Source organism: Hemitrygon akajei, chromosome 8 (assembly GCF_048418815.1).
Source record: "Hemitrygon akajei chromosome 8, sHemAka1.3, whole genome shotgun sequence".
NCBI classification, from domain to species: Eukaryota; Metazoa; Chordata; class Chondrichthyes; order Myliobatiformes; family Dasyatidae; genus Hemitrygon; species Hemitrygon akajei.
The window spans coordinates 100223096-100243930 of record NC_133131.1 but is presented as its reverse complement, the minus strand read 5'-3'; the positions used below and the strand labels follow the sequence as shown (position 1 = coordinate 100243930).

General features: G+C 39.2%; 1 protein-coding gene across 4 annotated transcripts in view; it reads right to left on the bottom strand.

The window, feature by feature from the left end:
- The window catches only part of LOC140732103 (uncharacterized), a 106434-nt gene that overhangs the window by 66346 nt on the left and 19253 nt on the right, over positions 1 to 20835 (bottom strand). For all 4 annotated transcript variants that reach the window (XM_073054256.1, XM_073054258.1, XM_073054259.1 and 1 more), the window contains exons 5-6: positions 6346 to 6450; positions 74 to 210 (exon numbers count right to left, since the gene is read on the bottom strand). In XM_073054256.1, coding sequence (XP_072910357.1) covers positions 74 to 210; positions 6346 to 6450 — 242 coding nt within the window. The remainder of the gene's footprint in view (positions 1 to 73; positions 211 to 6345; positions 6451 to 20835) is intronic.

Below are 20835 nucleotides of genomic sequence, written 5' to 3'. Positions count from 1 at the left end.
ACATAATTGCAGCAATTACACCACATTTTTTAATATATACTAAATAATCAATTTAGTGCTTATGTATACTTGCCAGATATGTTTCCATGTGTTTAGATCCAAGGATATGGAGAAGAAACAAGGCAATTTCTGATTTAAAATTGCAGAGTTTACAGAAAATCTTTGGATTTTTCTTTTGGCCATAACGATATTCAACCACATATTCAAGACCTATAGATTTAAAATAAGCTTCAGACAATGATCTCCACAGACTTACCTTAATGTCATCATTTCGCTGCTTTGAAATAACATTATGTAAATATAATTTGAATATTTAATGTAATATAAAATTATTTAGATCATTTTCTTAATACAAAGGATTAATATCTCCATCTAAAATAGAATATTTTATCCACTGGAACTTAAGCTGTAACAACTGAAAGCAGGGAGACAAAACTCACACATAAGAGGCATTACACTACTAATAGTATTACTTACACTAGTATTTTTTCAACGTTTGAAATATTTTTTGTTCCCAAAAATGAAATTATCTTTGTCATAACAGTTATTTATCATAAATAGGGCGATCACACATCCAAATTATCATTCAAATGTACACATTCAAATATCATGCCACATCTTTCTCTTCACAGATGCAGACATGACCAGCTAGGTAATTTCACAGAGCCAAGCTTTGCTCACCAATGACACAAAAAAATTATTCGCAGGGTCGTTTGCTGAGCCTAGAGGTTAGGTCGCAACCATTTTATCACCAGTTGAGGTGACATCATCAGTACGCAGTTGTGTTGTTTCTGCCAAGTGTTCACATTTATATTGGTCCACCTTCCTGTTCTGATTGGTTGGTGGTCACGCTGGCCACTAGCCCCTACTGGATCCTGGCCAACCAGATAGCTGAGTAATCTCAGATGGCCTACATCCCTGGCTATTGGTCATTATGAGCATGGGGTCCTCGGGTGTCCGTAACTCACCCCTCAGCCCCAATCCGGCAGACACATAGGTCCGTAAATTGTGTCCACTATGTAGGACAGACAGGGAGAAAAATACACACAAGAGTACATAAACATCAGCTAGCCAATAAACAACAATCCTCTATCACTCATCTCAGTACATGAAGACCAAGGAGGATACAAGTTCAGCTGGAAAACTATAAAAATCCTGGCAAAGCAGAGTTCTTAGAAACTTTGTTCTCAATGGAAGACTTTATTAACAAGCATATTGAAATGGACGCAATTTACGAAGCTATCCATTTCATCTGTGGGATTTGGAGCCTAGGGGTGAGCCATGGACACCCAAAGAACCAACACTCACAATGACCAAGGGATATGGGCTGGTGGAGATCTCTCGGCCATCCAGTTGGCTGGGACGAAGTGGAGACCAGCGGCAGTGCCACAGAGAACCAATCAGAACAACAAGTCGGACCAATATAAACGCAAGCACTCGACAGAAACAACACTCAATTGTACACTGATGCTGTCACCTCGACTGGTGACAAAATGCTTGTAACCTAACCTCCAGGCTCAGCGAATAAACATTCAAACAAGCAGCCAAGCTGAGATCAATCTTCTTTTTCACTTTCATGAAAAAAATCTTAATTTTGGCCGACTCCTCTACTATCAATTTATTACCAAGTATAAAAGCCATGGTGTCACTGCATGCCAAATATGAAAACTGATTTACCAATTTTCAACTTTCAAAAATAGAACACATTGAAAATACTCAGACCAGAGAGTAATTCTTATAACCTTTCATCAGAACTTGTCATCAGCCTGGTAAAAGTTTATTTTCTCTCTACTTATGTTGTCTGACCTGCACTTTATTTCCAAAATTTTCTATTTTAAACCTGATTCTGGGAGACTTTCAGAAGCGAAACTGGAGGAACTTCAGAGCAGATTTTCCCATTAGCGAAGGGAACACTGGCAAGATTGGGGAATCTGCGTTGAGGATAGGGCAGCCCTGATAGTTCTTTAGTCTGAGGTACCAAAGCTTCCAGCATGACACAGGTGAAGAAAAGAAAGGATGGGAGGTTGCACTATTGATTAGGGAAAGCATCAGTTGGTGGGCTGAAATCAGTATGAGAGGTCATTCGTTGGTGATGCAGAGAAACGATTAAACAGAGCTTAGGAGCTTTCAACTTCTTGTCAGCGGGCTAAGATCATATTTATCAGTACTATAGTGAAGTAAAAGGAATTAGAGATGCATGAGAGGGGAGCTGGCCAAAATTGATCGGAAGGGGACACTGGCGGGAATGACAGCAGAACCTCAGTGGCTGAAGTTTCTGAGGACAATTTGGATGACGCAGGATAGATATATCCCAAAGATTAAAAAGTATTCTAAAAGGAGGATGAGGCAACCGTAGCTGACAAATAAAGTTGAAGACAGCATAAAAGCAAAAGAGGGGTTATATAATAAAGGAAAAGCGAATGAGAAGGTAAAGAATTGGGAAGTTTTTATAAACCAACAGAAGGCAACTAAAAAAGCCATACAGAAAAGATGAAATATGAAGGGAAGCTAGCCAATGATATAAAAAATGCTTTTTCAGATATACAAGGAGTAAATAAGACAGCGAGTGTGGATATCAGACCTCTAGAAAATGACACTGAAGAGATAGTAATAAGGGACAAAGAAAGGCAGACGAACTTACAAGTATTTTGTGTCAGTCTTCACTATGGAAGACATTAGAACCATACCAGAAATGTTAGGGGGCAGAAGTGAGTGTCATTACCTTTACTAACAAGAAGGTGCATGAGAATTGAAAAGCTTGAACGTAGATAAGTCACCTGGACAAGATGGGCTATACTCCAGAGTCTGAAAGAGGTAGCTGAAGAGACTATGGAGGCATTAGTAATGAATTTCACTAGATTCTGAAATGCTTCCTGAGGACTGGAAATGTTCAAATGTCACTCCATTCTTTAAGAAGGAAGAGGTAGAAGAAAGGAAAATATCGGCCACTTAGCCTGACTTCACTGGTTGGAAAGATGTTGGAGCCCATTATTAAGGATGAGTTTTCAAGACACCTGGGGGTACATGATAAAATAGGCCAAAGTTAGCATGGTTTTCTAAAGGGGAAATCTCACCTGAAAAATATAGGCAAAAACAAAGAGCCCATGGTATTACAAAAAGGAACGAGTGGGAATAAAGGGGTCCTTCTCTGGTTGGCTGCCAGTGACTAGTGGTGTGCCGCAGGGGTTGGTGTTGGGACCACTTCTTTTCACATTGTATGTCAATGATTTGGATGAAGGAACTGATAGCTTTATGGCCAAGCTTGCAGATGATACTAAGATAGGCGGAGAGGCAGACAGCGTTGAGGAATCAGGTTGCTGCCAAAGGATTTAGACAGGTTAACGGAATGGGCAGAGAAGTGGCAGATCAAATATAATATATATAAGTGCATTGTCATGCACTTAAATTGAAGGAATAAAGGTGTGGACTATTTTCTAAATGCAGAGAAAATTCAAAAATCAGAGGTGTAAAGGGACTTGGTAGTCCTCTTGAAGGATTCCCTAAAGGTTAACTTGCAGGTTGAGTTGGTGGTAAGGAACTAATAGCATTAATTTCAAGACGACTAGAATACAAAAGCAAGGATGTAATGGGTGAAGCTTTATAAGGCAATGGTCAGACCTTACTTGGAGTATTGTGAGCAGTCTTGAACCCCTTATCTAAGAAAAAATGTGCTGGCACTGGAGAGAGTCCGGAGGAGGTTCACGAGAATGATCCCAGGAAGGAAAGGGTTAACATAGGAGAAATGCTTGCTGGCTCTGGGCCTGTACTTGCTGGAGTTTAGAAGAACTGTAGGGATGGGGGGAATCTCACTGAAACCTATCGAATATTCAAAGGTCTGGATACAGTGGATGTGGATAGTATATTTCCTAAAATGAGGGAGTCTAGGACTAGAAACCACAGTATCCATTTAGAAGAGATGAGCAAAACTTTCTCTAACCAGAGAGTGGTAAATCTGTGGAATTCATTGATCCATTGTCCCAGATAGCCATGCAGGCCATGTTATTGGAAGATGACAAGAGAATGGGGTTAACAGGGATAATGGAGTGGCAGAGCAGACTCAATGGGCCAAATGGCCTAATTCTGTACCTATGTCTTATGGTCTTATCATTGCAGTATGAAAGAGATAACATCCCATGATGAACGTCGAACAAGATCCAATGGGTAGAACTTAAGAAATAAAAAACGGTGATCACTTTGATGGCATTATACCAGAGGTCACACAATAGTCAGCTGGCATTAGGAGTGTGCATATTATAAACAAATGGAAATCATAGATAGGGATAGGAATAATGTTATGTAGCTGGTGATTTTAACTTCCCTAATTCTGACTGTGAATGGTTGCTGCTAAGAGATCAAACTGGGTAAAATTTAATAAGGTATGTGAATGGAAGTTTTCTGAAGCAATACATATATTGCGCTAATGCAGAAAAGCTTACACTCAACCTTCCCTTGGGAAATGAGGCTGGGCTAGTATTTAATGTGTCAGCTAACATGCACTTTGGGTCCAATAACCATAATTCTATTGGTTTTCAGATAATCATGGAGAAACTTATAACTCATTCACAAATTAAAGACCCAAACTGAAAAGCCTAATTTCAATAGCTGTTTGCTGGTAAAGCAATAATTGCCAAGTGAGACAGGGCCAGCATAATCTCATTACGGAAGGGCAAGACTGGCAAGATCAGAGAACCTTGGTTGACAAGAGTCCAGTCAGGAAAAAGAAATCATATGTCTGCAAAGTGATGCATTTTGGGAAGGTAAACCAAAACAGAACTTTCACAGTGAATGGCAGGGTCCCGGGAGTACTATTGATCAGAAACACCTTCAGATACAAATACATGATTCCTTGAAAGTAGAAACAAAGTTAGACTGGGTGGTGAAGGAGGCATATGGCTGGGGTGTTTGGTACAAGAGTTGGGATGTCATATTATAATTGTACAAAATGTTAGTTCAATCATACTCAAGTATACTATGTGAAGTTATGACTGCAGAAAAGATGTGATTAAGATTGAGGGGGTCACAGAAAAGATTGAAGGATATTGCCTAGATTGGAAAGCTTGAGTTATTAGGAAAGATTAGATAGGCTGAAACTGTTTCCCTTGAAACAAAGGAGACTGATAGGTGACAGGATAGACGTTACAAGAGACAGATAGTCAAAGTATTTTTTTCCATGGTAGGGGTATCTAAAACTACTGGGCAGAGGTTTAAGATGAGAGGAGGGAAGTTTAAAATAAAGAGGGGAAATTTTTTCATACAATGAATACTTGGAACAAGCTACCAGAGGAGGTGATGGAGACAGGAACAGTAACAACATTTAAGAGACATCTACAGAGCTACATAAGTGAGCATGGCATAGAGGAACACGGAATTAACGAAACCAAATGGGATTAGTATAGATCGGCATGATGATCAGCAAAGAAGCGGTGAATTGAACAATATGTTTCCATGCTGTACAACACCATGTCTGTATATGGTACTAAAAAACAAAGGTGGATTACCATGAACTTGCCTTTTGCTGAGCTGCTCACTTTGATTCTACTGAACATGCTTGCTTTTTCTTTACCTCCACTAATCATTTGCATGCTCAGCCAGCAGATCCCCCAACATATTGGCTGGAAAATTCAACCTACTTGTACTCAACTGTTGGTCTCTACAAGGTAGCAACAATGAACACGGTGAGAAAATTGACTTCTGAATTCATCAAGAAAATAACACTATAAAGCCAGAATACCAAATTTCTTGACACATGCATGGGAAAGAGAAGACTGGCAAATGCTACTAATTCTACACAGAACCATTAGCACTTCCAATTGTTTCAAAATCTTGAAATTGCTAATGCCTTTTTCATTAAGTAGACTTCTACAGGTTAACTTCTACATGCTTCTCCATGCTTCTCCATCAGATGGCGCACTGTACGTGGAAGATTTAAAATGACTGATACGTACTTTTCCATTCACCCAGGAACCAAATATAAAAATAAGTCAAATATATTGCACATGTTATGCAATTTTCTTTCAATGTTATTAAGGAATTCAATTTCATCAGTAAATGCTTCATTAAATATTTTCAATGATAATTGATTATTGCAAATTGACAGATGGCCCATGATTGAATAGAATTTATTTTTGAATTCTAAAATCTGAAATTAAATGAAAAAATACAGTGTCAGATTGGGTTAAAATTTTCCATCAAATGAGATGTCCACCAATAAGACAAACTGAGTAGCTTATAAACTAAAGTCGAAAAATGAAGAGGAAGAATCTTGTTTCTTCAAATTTCTTCTATTTATCAATTAGTATAAGCAGGAATTCAGTGCAATAATGGTCTAATGGTATACATACATACCTATCACAGCCTTATTTATCTTCAATTCGTTAAGATGATCTTCCACAGATCTCATCTCCATAGGAACTAGATATACATCTTTAGTAAATCCTTCAACTTTGTTGACTAGAATCAAAAATGTATTCATCATTAGTTTTGCTACATATTTTTTACATTAAATAAACAAAGCCAAGACAAATCTGACTACATGATGGGGTAGCAGGGTTGTGTAGTGGTTTGTACAATGCTTTATAATACAGGTGACCCCGGTTCAATTCCCACCATTGTCTACAAGGAGTTTGTATGTTCTCCCGGTGACCATGTGGGTTTCCTCCAGGTGCTCCGGTTTCCTCCCATAGTCCCAAGACACTACAATGACCAATTTGGTGAGGGATTAAATCGGGGGATTGCTGGGTGGCACAGAAGGGCCTATTCCATGCTGTATCAAAATAAATAAAGGGAAATACACCCCAGATATTACAAAGCATACATTTTTAAAATCCAATAAAATGTCCTAAATTCTGATTTTCCAAATCTAAAATTTCCATACTTCTTGTTTACCACTTAGAAATAACAAAAAAATTACAAATATGTATAAATCACAAATTACAGTATGAATTTAACAAGTCATATATTTGAAGCTTTTCTGAGTAAATTACTTATGCAATGTACATAATACACCCCCCCCCCTCCCCATGAAAGCATTAACTCCTTGCTGGGATATGATTCTTTAGATGACCTCTGGTACCTTGTCTATCAATTCAGGTGGATTCATGTATCAACATCCTGGCTATGACTAAAACTTAGCTCCATAGTCATTGGCAACTAGCTTTTTTTTGTGAATACATCTCATTCAGGTATAGATACAATCCACATTACTATGATGGTAACACTGATGTTAACGGTTAAATAACGTTATGTGCCATAAAGTTATTATTCCATGCTTTTCATCAAGGTGTTTGTTCCTCCAAGTAACTCCTCCATTTTCTCCCACATTTTCAGGCTCCACACTTTTACTACTCCTTTCACCTCCTCTGACACAACTCCTTCTTCCAAGCTTTCCCAGCTTTCTCCAAAAAAAAACATTCTCAGTGACTTCCTTCTTTTGATTCTGGACTGAGCAACTTCCTCATTATTGACTACTTAAATGTACATTAATAGTCTGTCAGCCCTGGCTTGGCGTTAATTTTTTACTTCCATTTTGGGTTAATGTTCGGTGCACTTAATCCAGGTATAATACTAAAAGTTCAAAGAACATTCATTATCAATGTACGTATACTATATACAACCTTGAGATTCATCTGCTTACAGGTACCCACTAAACAAAGAAACATGATGAAACCCATTAAAAAAAGATTGTCATTAGTGCCGAAAGATTAAGAAGTTATACCAGAATCTATACACTATCTTTGGTAGATCTAAAAGGATCCCATGGCACAATTCCAAGGATGAGGCCGAGACTGGACAGCCTGAGTATCTGTAAAGGCTGGGACAGATTTTACTGCAGCAAAGATCGTTAAGGTGCGACCTTGTAGAGGTTTATGAAATCATAAGGACCGTACATAAGGTCACTGCCTTTTTCTCTATAGGAGAGTAAAACTGAAGGATATAGGTTTAAGATGAAAAGGGAAAGAGTTAAAGGTGGTTCTAAAAGATAAGCTTATCCACAGAGGGTGGCATTGAGCTGCAAGAGAAAGTAGTAATGCAGGTACAAGAAGAAAGATTGAGACACATAGGCCAAATAGGATCAGCTCAGGGAGGCATCTTAGTAGGCACAAAGCAACCAGTCCAAATAATTGTTTCTGTGCGACTTAATCAATGATTCTACGACTGTTCGAAGGATGGAAATATAACAGGCTATTAACTCCTGTGTAAGAAACATCATCCCAAGAAATGATATGGTCACATCTCACAACTTTTGCTAGGATCCTGCAATGAGCAAACCAATAGCCATGTTTTTAAACATTACAAAAGACTACAGTTCAAAATTACTTCAAGGAATATACATTGTGCTGAATATTGTTGACTGTGGCCAACAGTAACAGTGTAGTCAACTGACACTTAAGATACTTGAAGGAAAGGAAGTACAGGGCTTAAACAAATTCAACATCCTTGTGAAGCCATTTAGGACATTTTACTCTGAACAAGAGCCAGTCTCCTCTCCCTATGCAGCTTTGGGTTAAAATAGATGTTTCTTGATATAAAATACCTCAAACAATCCAAAAATCAATTTCCAATGTAATCATGGTGACTTAACCTTTATCTTGAATTTCTTTTAAACTTCTTCTATCTCCCTTGTCCATCTTAGAAATCTCCTTAAAACATATTTCTCACAGTTCATCTTTCTTTCAGTCGAGTCTGCTAATTATTAAATAAACTGGGGGAGTTGAGTTAACATACACGTAATTCAAAGCATTTAAAAAGGCAATTATAAATGACAATTGCAATGTAATTATTTCAGTCCTACTCCTCCCACCTCACACACACATAGCATTAAGGCAGATCATAAATTACAAGCACACAATATACCAAAAGATAACTAAAAAGCATTTAGTATAATGTATAATATATGAAACCATGATACTGTTTTATGCTATTTTACAGAAACAACACCCACTGGAAAAGCAGTAAAATGACATTACCAATTTATCATTATTACAATTGCTAATGTTCCATATGCCTTCCTATCCAATACTGTGTTATTTCTGCTACATATCTTTGTATTCAATACTTCCATAAACAATAACAGTGGACTCCTGCAATAATAAAACCAAAATTCTACTTAAATGATTAAATTTAATGACTCCTTCTTTGTCACATGCAGTTGCATACCTGAGAAGCTAAAATTTAACATAAAACATTGTAGGAATAAATCCACAGCATGATGTATACAATCACTGTGCTATACAATAACAGTGGATTATTTTCCTAATAATCTAACATTTTTAAATGATTTCTATGTAAAAAAAATGAGATTGAGAAAATGAATAGAACCCTGATCTTCCAACCGAGTACAAGTTCAATTTTAATTGCTCAAGGAATTCTACAGTTGTTATTATGAAAAAAGTTTCAATGAATTTACACATTTATGAAGCAATAATTGCATGCATGCTATCGACTTATTCCTGCAATGTTTTTTGTTAAATTTTAGCTTCTCACATTTATCTTTTCAGGTATATAACTGCAAAAATGAGTCATATTAAATTTGGTCATTTAAGGAAAATTTTGGATTTGTTATTGCAGAAGTACCATTAAAAATATAATCAAAATTAGGACAATGACTCATTTTGTAATTTTAAGCACATCTTAAAACAAAGGAAATTTACTACATCCCGAGTATCACTAGTGACCCTTCTCACACAATTCCAAAGTAACCAATGACACTTGTCATTGTCCTACTGCATCAATAATTCACAATGTAGGCTTTTTTAAATTTGCTAGGGTATTTTAATAAAGCCATGGCCAACTGGCTAGCTTTTTCCAACCGAAAAAGCTGTACCATAGTATCTTTACTTACAAATCTCTTCCAAAGCTTTGAATGTGGCAATGGAAGAGAATAAAGAGCTAGAGCACATAGTTTATATTCCTAATCTGTTAAAATAAAAAGACACTCTTAAACTACAAATGATCCACTATCCAGTTGTCTGGAAATCCTGGTGACTTAGGATCTAGCTCACCAGGTACTGCTTCATGTCATCCCTTTACATGTAAGGCCCTGGTTCCCGCACACTCCTAAAATTCCACTAAAGCCCCTTTTCCAAATCCCTTCAAAAACATCAGGTTCTGTTTCACGTAAACTCACCAGATACCATTTCCCACATTCTCTTTAAACTTAGCAGGTTCACTCTGTAACATCTTTAAAAAAAAATTATATGTGTACTAGAGTATTAATTGAAATAACATCCAATTGTCTGGCAAATCTGAGAGTCTAGCACCATCTGGGCACAAACCATGCCAGAATAACTAAGACTAACTGAATTGTATTTATTAAAGTACAGTTAAATGTTTCCAATTCCAAACTAGCACATTTACACTTACACTCTTGCACAAAATATAATCGAAGAGTCTCATTTTATTCACAAAAGATGGCTAAATTAATCCTTAGGATCTCATGTGCCTACAGAACACTCTGCCGAATTATGTAGCAGAATATATTGCATGTCAAATTGAATCTGGAAGGTAAATTTACAAACAATTTGTTAATATACTTAGGTAACATCACTTCTACATCTAGCTCAATCTAAAAATCTATGACTTTTCAAATAACTAGAAATTCAGTGAATTAACTGATACAATTCACTGAAAGCTGCTAGATTAGGAATAAAATACTTGCTTCAAAGAGTTGGTAATATTAGACTTTTTTAAGGTGCTGTTTAACTCAAAGCCTTTGTTTTTAATGTAATTATAAATTCAACACAAAATTGATTTATCTCTTGTAGCAACTTGAGACCTTAATTTTTTTTTTCTCTTCTAAAGTTTATCACTGGTGTTTCTCATTTTAAAATGACAAACCAACTGGGAAACTTCACATCAAGCAATTCTGATTTTAAAAATTGGGCAAATGAGAACACTATCTTTTTGTTGAGAATGAAAAGGGTTTTAGCAGCTAAAATATTTATAGGACCATGCAATGTATATAACTAGCTGAAATAAAATGATTTTTTAAAAATTACTCCAATAGAAAAAAATGGGCAAGTCTAGAAAGAAACAATAGTTCATTATTCATTTTATTTTTGTTTTAGCCAACACCTAATTTTTGTAAAAGGTTCAGAAGCAAGATCTTTAGAAGATGTGAAACATTTATTTATTTCCTTCATTTTTGTTAATCTAGATGTCATTTGTTTGTTAACATAGCATTTGACACTTCTCAAATGGTTACATACAACCTACCTGTGGAAGAGGCTTTTAAGCATGGTTTCGAAGTACAGTTATCAAGCTTAAGACCTCTCGAGTGTGAGTAGGGTTTTGCACAAATAAAGATTGGCTAAAGCAGTACATCAAAATGCAACTGCAATCTTTCTACTGATGATTCAACCTGGTTAATCCCCAATCCATTACAACACTTGTTTGCAAAATTATCTGGAAATGGGAGGGAAGAATCAGAGCACCCGGGTTTACTCTCCATCAACATGTCAGGCTGATCAGCGACTCGTCCTTCATGCTGTGAACATGCCTGGCCTACAGATGGAATTCTTAGTCTACCAAGAGGATCAACTATGTTCCAAGCTCTTATCATAGCATGTCATCCCAAACCAATTCGATCTCAAAATGTCATGTTAACCACCTCTTCTCTCTTCTTCATTAGGTGCCCATTAACATAAATTCAAGCAAGGTCTTGAAATATTGTTCAATGGGCAACATGTATGAGGAATTATTTCTGAGCCACAGTGAAATGCATAAATCCACATGCTGTATGAGCTCTTTACTACCTCTTCAGGCAAAATACTTCAAAGTTAGTTAATTAAGGCTTTTCAAACTCAGAAACTACAAAGTTCATGTCAGATGATGGTGTTCATGCTTGAAAAACATTTTGCTGCTGAACTTGAAGCAGTGATGGCCTTTCCTGTTTATGGCACCAAGTTTCCTTGCATTCTGACAGAATGCTGCAAATGCAGTAACAGTAGCAACAGCTTGGAAAATTCAATTTGATATTTTAAGTTTCTTGATTGATTTCATCTAAGAAATTCTTGTGATCATCAGAAACCCAAATAAATTTAGCTTAAAAAACACAAAATGCTGGCAGAACTCAGCAGGCCAGACAGCATCTATGGGAGGAGGTAATAACGAAGTTTTGGGCCGAAACCCTTCATCAGGAGTGAAGTAACATGGGATGGTCGAGGGGGGATAAGAAGTGGGGGGAGGGATAAAGTAGAGAGCTGGGAAGTGATAGGCTGGAGGGAAATGGGCTAGGGGGAAGGTGGAGAATTATGGGAAATAAAAGAGAAAGAAAGGCAGGGCTGGAGGGAGAGATTATAGTGAGGGGGGAAAAGAGAAAGAGAACCAGACTAAAATAATAGATAGGGATGGGGGTAAGGGTGGGGGGCAGGGGTATCAACGGAGGTCAGTGAGTTGGATGTTCATGCCGGCAGGAAGGAGACTACCTAGGCGGGAGATAATCACATGAAGTCAAAGACCAAAATGTTGAACCTTATGCCTTCATTTAGAGAAATTGCCTACTTCTTCAATCCCAGTCTTCTTTTATCTAAGCCGACTGAGTATAAAACAAGATGAATTGGGCACAGCATGTGTGATTGATGTGGAAGTAACTGCTGATGTATTAGTTTGAATAATATGCATAAGAATAGATGACGTGTTATGGATTTTGTTTTATGATTCAAATGATAAGTATTGTCAGATATGTCACATGTTGCCACCAAGACCCAAAACAAGGTGGTCATTAGAACAGCTTCATCACCAAATCATTCAAGATAATTATTTACAGGCATTCTGTTCATTTTACTGGACAATTAAAAGTTTACTTTAGAAACTAACTGAAGGATATTTTGCTAACTTATCTTTGTTAGAGCTCAACTTTGATCTGTATTAAAAATAAGCAATATTTTATAATGCTTTTCAATTCATTTATTACAAGGCACAAAGGTTACATACTCAATCTACAATAAATCTGAAACTATGATATTTCAGGACTGTAATATTAAATAAGTGAGCAGGATTTCCATTAGTAGGTTGAAGACTAATAATACTGAATGATACAATATCATTCATTAACAATATAATGTAGATGATAATTATGTTTTCATATCTCTTTTTTAAAAACAGAAGAGGCCTAGGCAACCATTAAATTATATTTGGAAACCAAAATTAAATATTTTGCATACGTCCCACAAAATAAATCATGTTTTTACAAATGTTTAAGAATTTACAGCCCATCTTATAAAAGTATGCTAAAATTAACTTATATGAGTACTTCCCATTCATTCATTCTCTCTCCCTCTCTCACCTATCAACCTCTGCTTTAAATATACTCGGACTTGAGCCCCACAGCCGTCAATGGCAATAAATTTGACAGATTCACCACCAACTAGCTAAAGAAATTCCTCCTCATCTCTGTTCCAAATGGACCCCTCTATTCTGAAAATGAGTCCTCTGGTCCTAGACTACCCCACTATAGGAAAAATCCTCTCCACATCCACTCAACCTAGACCTTTCAATATTTTTCTAAACTCCAGCAAGTACAGGCTCAGAACCATCAAATACTTGTCATGTGTTAACCATTTCATTCCTGGGATCATTCTCATGAACCTCCTCTGGACCCGCTCCAATGCCAGCACATCATCTTAGAGAAGGAGCCCAAAGCTGTTCACAATATTCTAATGCCTAATAAAGCCTCAGCATTACATCCTTGCTTTTATATTCTAGTTCTCAAAATGACTGCTAAAATTGCATTTGCTTTCCTTACCATCGTCTCAACCTTCAAGTTAATTTTTAGAGAATCCTACACAAAGACTCCCAAGTTCTTCTGATTTTTAAATTTTCTTGCCCATTTAAGAAATAATCTATGCCCTTATACCTTCTACCAAAGTGCATGACCATACACTTCCCTACATAGCATTCCATCTGCCATTTCTTTGCCCATTCTCACAATCTTCTGCAGACTCCCTGCTTTTTCAATACTTGCCCCTCCATTATATCTTTGTTTCATCTGCAAACGTGGCAACAAAGCCATCGTCCAACATCCAAGTCACTGACACACAACATGAAAAAAGTGGTCCCAACACAACTGTTCACCAACAGCCAATCTTCTACCCATGCGGTATCTGTAATTACATGGGTTCTTATTTAGTTAAGCAGCCTCGTAGGCAGCACCTTTTCAAAGGCCTTCTGAAAATCCAAGGAAACAATATCCACTGCCTCTCCCTTGTCTTTCCAGTCTCTCAGTTCTTTTTTCCCCTCAAAGAATTCCAACTGACTTTTCGGGCAAGATTTCCCCTTGAAGAAACCATGCTGACTTTGGTCTATACTATTATGTGCCTCCAGGTAGACTGGTTCGCATCCTTAATAATTTCTCTCAAATGTATCTACCTCCATCAGATGTATTTGTGAAGTTATACCTGCCTGCTATTGGAATAGAGTCATTGAGCACAATTGCATGGAAACTGGCCTTTCAGCTCATCTATTCTGTACCAAATATTGTTTTATGGTTGTTTTAATTGTTTTATTTTGGTACAGACGAGATAGGCTGAAAAGCCAGTTACTGTGCAATCGTGCCCCATCGAGTCTGCTCCACCATTTCATCATGGCTGATTCCATTTTTCCTCTCAGCCCCAGTATCCTGCCTTCTCCCCATAATCCCTTCATGCCCTGACCCAACAAGAACCTATCAACCTCTGCCTTAAATATACAGAAAGACGTGGTCTCCACAGCTGCCTACGGCAAAGAATTCCACAGATTCACCACTCCCTGGCTAAAGAAATTCCTCATCTCCATTCTAAAATGACACCCCTCTATTCTGAGGCTGCGTCCTCTGGTCTTAAGACTCTCTCACCATAGGAAACATCCTCTCCATATCCACTCTAACAAGGTCTTTCACCATTTGATAGGTTTCAATTAGATCACTCCTCATTCTTCTGAATTCTAGTGAATCCAAGCCCAGAGACATCACTCTTCATATGACCATCCATTCAATCCAGGAATAATTTTTATGAACATCCTTTGAAACCTCTCCACAATACTCCATGAGGCCTCACCAACGTTTTATAAAGTCTCAACATTTTCCCCAACCACTGAGGTCTGACTAACTGGCCTATTTTCCTTTCATCTGCCTCTCACCCTTCCTGAAAAGTGGAGTGACATTTGCAATTTTCCAGTCTTCCAGAACCATTCCAGAATCTAGTGATTCTTTAAAGATAATTAATAATGCCTCCACAATCTCTTCAGCCACTTCTTTCAGAATTTCAGGGTGTACACCATCTATTCCAGGTGACTTAGCTATCTTCAGACCTTTCTATTTCCCAAAACCCTTCTCTCTAGTTATGGTAACTTCACACACTTCCTTGACACCTGGAACTTCCACCATACTGCTAGTGTCTTCCACAGTGAAGACTGATGAAAATTATTCAGTAATCCACCATCTTGTTGTTCCCCCCATTACTACCTCTCCAGCAGAATGATATCCACTCTTGCCTCTCTTTTACACTTTATGTATCTGAAGAAACTTTTGGTATCCCCTTTAATATTATTGGCTAGCTTACTTTCGTATTCCATATTTACCTTCTTAATGACTTTTTAGTTGCCTTCTGTTGTTTTAAAAAAGCTTCCCAATCCTCTAACTTTCCACTATTTTTTGCTCTATTACATACCCTCTCTTTGGCTTTTATGTTGGCTTTGATGTCTCTTGTTAACCACAATTGTGTCACCTTTAGAATACTTCTTCCTCTTTGGGATTATATATCCCGTGACTTCCAAATTGCTTCCAGAAATTCCAGCCATTGCTGCTCTGCTGTCATCTCTGTCAGTGTTCTTTTCCAATCAATTATGGTCAACTCCTCTCTCATGCCTCTGTAATTGTATTAATCAGTACAATTTTCCTAGTTCTGGCCTACTAGCAACTGGCATGGTTAACAATCCTGAAATCACAACCCCAAAGGTCCTGCCTTTTGAATTCCCAATGCAGAACCTTGTCACTCATCCTACCCATGTCATTTGTACTGACATGGACCATGACTTCTGATTGATCAGCCACCCGCTCAAGAATGCCAGAGATTCCAAACCCTGGCGCCTGGGAGGCAACATGCCATCTGAGAATCTCGTTCTCGCCCACAGAACCTCCTGTCTGTTCCCCTGACAAATGAATCTCCTATCACCACACTGTCTCTCTTTTCCCCGCTTCCCCTCTGAGTCACAGAGACAAACTCAGTGCCAGAGACTCACCCATTGCAACTTCACTCTGATAGGTCATACCCCACTGACAGTATCCAAAATGATGTGTTGTTGATGGGGATGGCCACAGGGGTATTCTATACCGGATCCCCTTAATCCCTTTCGCCTTCCTGACTGTCACCCAGTTTCCTGTGTCCTGCATTTTGGGTGTAACTAGCTCTCTATATGTCCTATCTATCATCCCCTCAGTCTCCCAAATGAACCGGCGTTTATCCAGTTCCAGCTTCAACTCCTTAATGTGGATTGCTAGAAGCTACATCTGGACGCACTTCTAGCAGTTGTAGTGGTCAAGGATACCGCAGGTCTCTCTGCGTTCCTACATCCTGCAAGAGGAGCATTTCACTATCCTGCCTGTCATCCCTACTGTCCTAGCTCAGTAGATATGAAGAACAAAAAACTTGAGCTTTTCTTTCCTTTGCTTTCTCTGACTGAAGCCTCAAACAGCTAAAGCCTCAAGATCACCAACCTGACTATGTACACTCAAATGATGGCCGCTGCACTTGCCCCGCCTTCCTTTAATTTGCTCTTGCTAATCAATCCCAAACACCAAACAGGCTGCTGGTCAAAGCTCTTTTTCACTGCTGCCTTTTATTCCTGGGAGTGAACCTAATTGAAATCACCTCCTCTCAAAACTTCCGAAATGCCTAGTCCCATCAACCTACACCTGAACCACAGCCCTCTATACCACTCCTATCCATGTATTTATCCAAACGGCATTCAAACCCACTTTCCCCTCACGTTCCCCTTAACCCACGACTTCTAGTTCTTGGCTTATCCAGCTTCTGTGAAAATAAAACCTGCTTGCATCTATGCTATGTATAGATGTAATTTTGTAAATCTTTATCAAATCTACCCTCATTTGCCAATGCTTCAGGGAATAAAAATCCTATTCAGTCTTTGTCTATAACTCAGGCCCTCAAGCTCAGCAACGTCCTAGTAAATTTCCTCAAATAACTTTCCACAGGAAGGTGACCAGAACTGCACATAATACTCCAAATTTGGCCTTATCTCAATTCCCAGGTATCCCTGTTCTACCACACTCCTCATTGCCCTACCATTCACTGTGCAAGTCCTACCCTGGTTTGCACTCCCAAAATGAAACACCTTACACTTGTCTGCATTAAATTCCATCTGCCACTGTTCAGATCCTACTGCAACCTTTGCTAGCCTTCCTCACTGTCTACTATGCCCCCCCATCTTGGGTCCATCCATAGATTTGCTGATCCAGTTTATCTAAATCATTAGCATAGGTGACAAACAACACACCCAGCACAGATCGCTGAGGCATATTATTTGTCACAAGCCTCCAGTCAGAGGCAACCATTATCCTTCTCTGGCATCTCCCACTAAGCCAACATTGAATATAATTTACCACTTCCTCCTGACTGCCAAGTGACTTAACCTTCTTGAGCAGCCTCCCATGCAAGACTTTGACAAAAGCTACACTCAAATCCATGTAAAAAGCATCCACTGCCTTTCCTTCATCAACTTTCCTAACAACATCATTGAAAAAACTCTTATGATTGGTTAGACATAACCTACCATGTACCAAGCCATGTTCACTCTCCCTAATCAGGCCCTGTCTATCCAAATACTTATATAACCTGTCCCTTGGAACACCTTCAATAATTTACCACTACTGACATCAGGCTCACTGGCCTATAATTTCCTAGTTTATTAATAGACTTTCTTGAACAACAGAATATCAGCTATCCTACAGCCTCTTGGCACCTTGCCTGTGGCCAAGGACATTTTAAATACCGCTGCCAGGGACCCTGCAATTTCTACACTAGCCTCCTACAAGGTCTGAGGGGACATCTTGCCAGGCTCTGGAGACTTATCCACTGCAAATACCCTCAAGACAAAAGCACCTCCTCTTCTGCAATCCAGATACGGTCCATTGCTTCATTACTGTTTTGCCTCAGTTATAAGGACTCTGTGTCTGTCTCCTGAGTAAATTCCAGATGTACAGACAAGATCGCCCCCATTTCTTTCCACTCTATGTTTAGATGATCACCATTCTTCAAGTGGACCAATTTTGTCCCTAGATATCCTTTTGCTCTTAATGTGGGGTTCTCCTTCACTTTGTCTGTCAGAGAAACCCCATGCCTTATTTAGCCCTAACTCCCCTCACTGTTCTCTTGCGTTTCTTATACTCTTCAAGCACCTCACTTGTTCCTTGCTGCCCATATCTGCTGTGCAACTCATTTTACTTCTTTATCAGGGCCTCAATAACCCTTGAAAACCAAGGTTCCCCAAACCTGTTAGCCTTGTTTTCTATTTAACAGGAACATATAAACACTGTCCCTCAACATTTCACTTTCGAAGGCTTCGCACTTACCAAGCATCCATTTGTCAGAAAACAAATTATCCCAATCCGAACCTGCCAGCTCCTTTCAAAATTGGCCTTTCTCCCATTTAAAATCTCAGACCAAGGATCAGTCCTATCCTTCTCTTTATTTATCTTGAAACTAATGGAATTATAATCACTAGATCCAAAATGTTCCCATACTCACACTTCTGTCATCTGTCCTGCCTCATTCCAGCACTCGTAGGAGATCCAGCACTGTACTCCGTCTAGGGATCTCCATGTATTGATTAAAGAAACTTTCCTGAACACATTTGACAAACTCTATCCCACCCAGTCCTTTTATAATATGGGACTCCTAATCAATATGTGGACCTAAATCACAACCTTATTTTTTTTTTTAGCTGTCTGCTATCTCTCTACAAATTTGCCCTGTAAATCTGGTTGACTATTGGGAAGTGGTACATACGTAGAGCCACTGCTTCACAGCTCGAGACCCGGGTTTAATCATGTCCTCTGGCACTACACGTGTGGAATTGTCACGTTCTTCCTGTGATTGCATTAGTTACTTCTGAATCCTCCATTCCCCTTCCACATCCAAACAGGTGCAGGTTAATTGGCTGCTGTAAATTGCCTCTAGTGTGTGGTTGAGGGGTAAAAATCTGGAGGGAGTTGATGGGAATGGGGGAGAATAGTACAGTATGGGGGGGAGAACGTCAGAGGTAAACTTTGGGCGGCATGATAGCATTGCTGTAAGCTGACGACACAGATTCAACTCCCACCACTGAATGTAAGGAGTTTGTACATTCTCCCCATAACTGCATGGGTTTCCTCCTACATCGCAAAGACAAGTATATTAGTAAGTTAATTGGTCACTTGAGTGTATTTGGGTAGCGTGGGCTCAATAGACTGTTACTGCGCTGTATCTCTAAATAAAATTCCAAATGCTTCCAGCAAGATTGTGCCAGTGACCAATGGCAACATCCTGCATACGGCTCACAAAACTACTAGACACTCTTCCTCTTCCAAATACACTTCTTCTGCACTGCGATTGATTACAGCCTGTAATTTCTCATTTAAGGATTATTTTGAGCCAATTAAACGACCTGGCATTTCTACTATCTTCTGGGGGGGGGGGGGGGGGGGGGGTGGGGGGAGGGGGGATTCAGGGTGGATGAGAGTAGAGAGTGCAGCTGTAGCCATCGCCAGGGGTGTACGCTGCATCAATTCCTAATGGTGGAACATGAACCCGTGATCGGCCCCATCACTCCGTACCGATTAAAGCATCGATCAAGATTAAAGTCATCGAGGACAAGAGCAGAAAACACCCATGTGTTTGGCACCATCTGTCTGCATTTGGCCAGGCTGGTCTTGCTGCTCCGGCGGGCGGGCGGTAAAGGAGCCTGGGCCTCCGGCGCAGCTGTTGCTCTGCAGCCACTGGACTCTTCAGTTCCGAGGCTTCACTCGCCTCAGCGCTTAAGGCACTTAGCAATTAGGGACTCACTCACAGAGACTCTGCAGTTCATGTGTCCTTGTGTTTTTCTTTATTTAAAAAAAAAATTATTTGCGCAATTTGATCAAGGAGCTTCAGCGCTGAAGTGACACTGCAGCTGTGGTCTGCAACCACTGATCTGACTCTGCAGCTGGGGACTCCGCAGTTAATGTCATTTGTTTGCTTTTGATGGTTTGCCAGGTTTGTCTCCACACATACACACACTGGGTGTTAAGTGGTCTTGTGCAGGGGGTTTTCCTTAAACGAGCTCTTTTATGTTTCTTTGTTTTGTGGCTGCCTGTAAGCTGACAAATCTCTAGGTTGTATACTATATACATACTTTGATAATAAATGTACCTGGACTTGAAGAAAATCTAAATAAATAAATAAATAATCCCATTGACATGGTCATTATTTTCTTATTTTTCAATTCCATCCATATAGCCCAAGTAGACGAGCCATCCAGTCTGTCCTGATGAGCACTGCTGTGTCATTTTCCCCGATGTGTAATGCCACCACTCCCCCTTTAACACCTCTCCTCCTATCATATCTATAAGAACAGAGCTCCAGAATATTGAGCTGCCAGTTCTGCTCCTCCTGCAGTCAAGTCTCACTAATGGCTGCAAGAGCGTAACTCCATGTACTGATCCATGCTCTAAGCTCATCTGCCTTTCCTACAATATTCCTTGCATTGGAATAGACTCAACTCTGAACATTAGCCCCACCGTGCTCAACCTCTCAGTGCCTGTTTTTGTATCAAGGCTCAACATCAATTTCCCCACAACCACACCACCAGTTGCCCTGGAGCAAG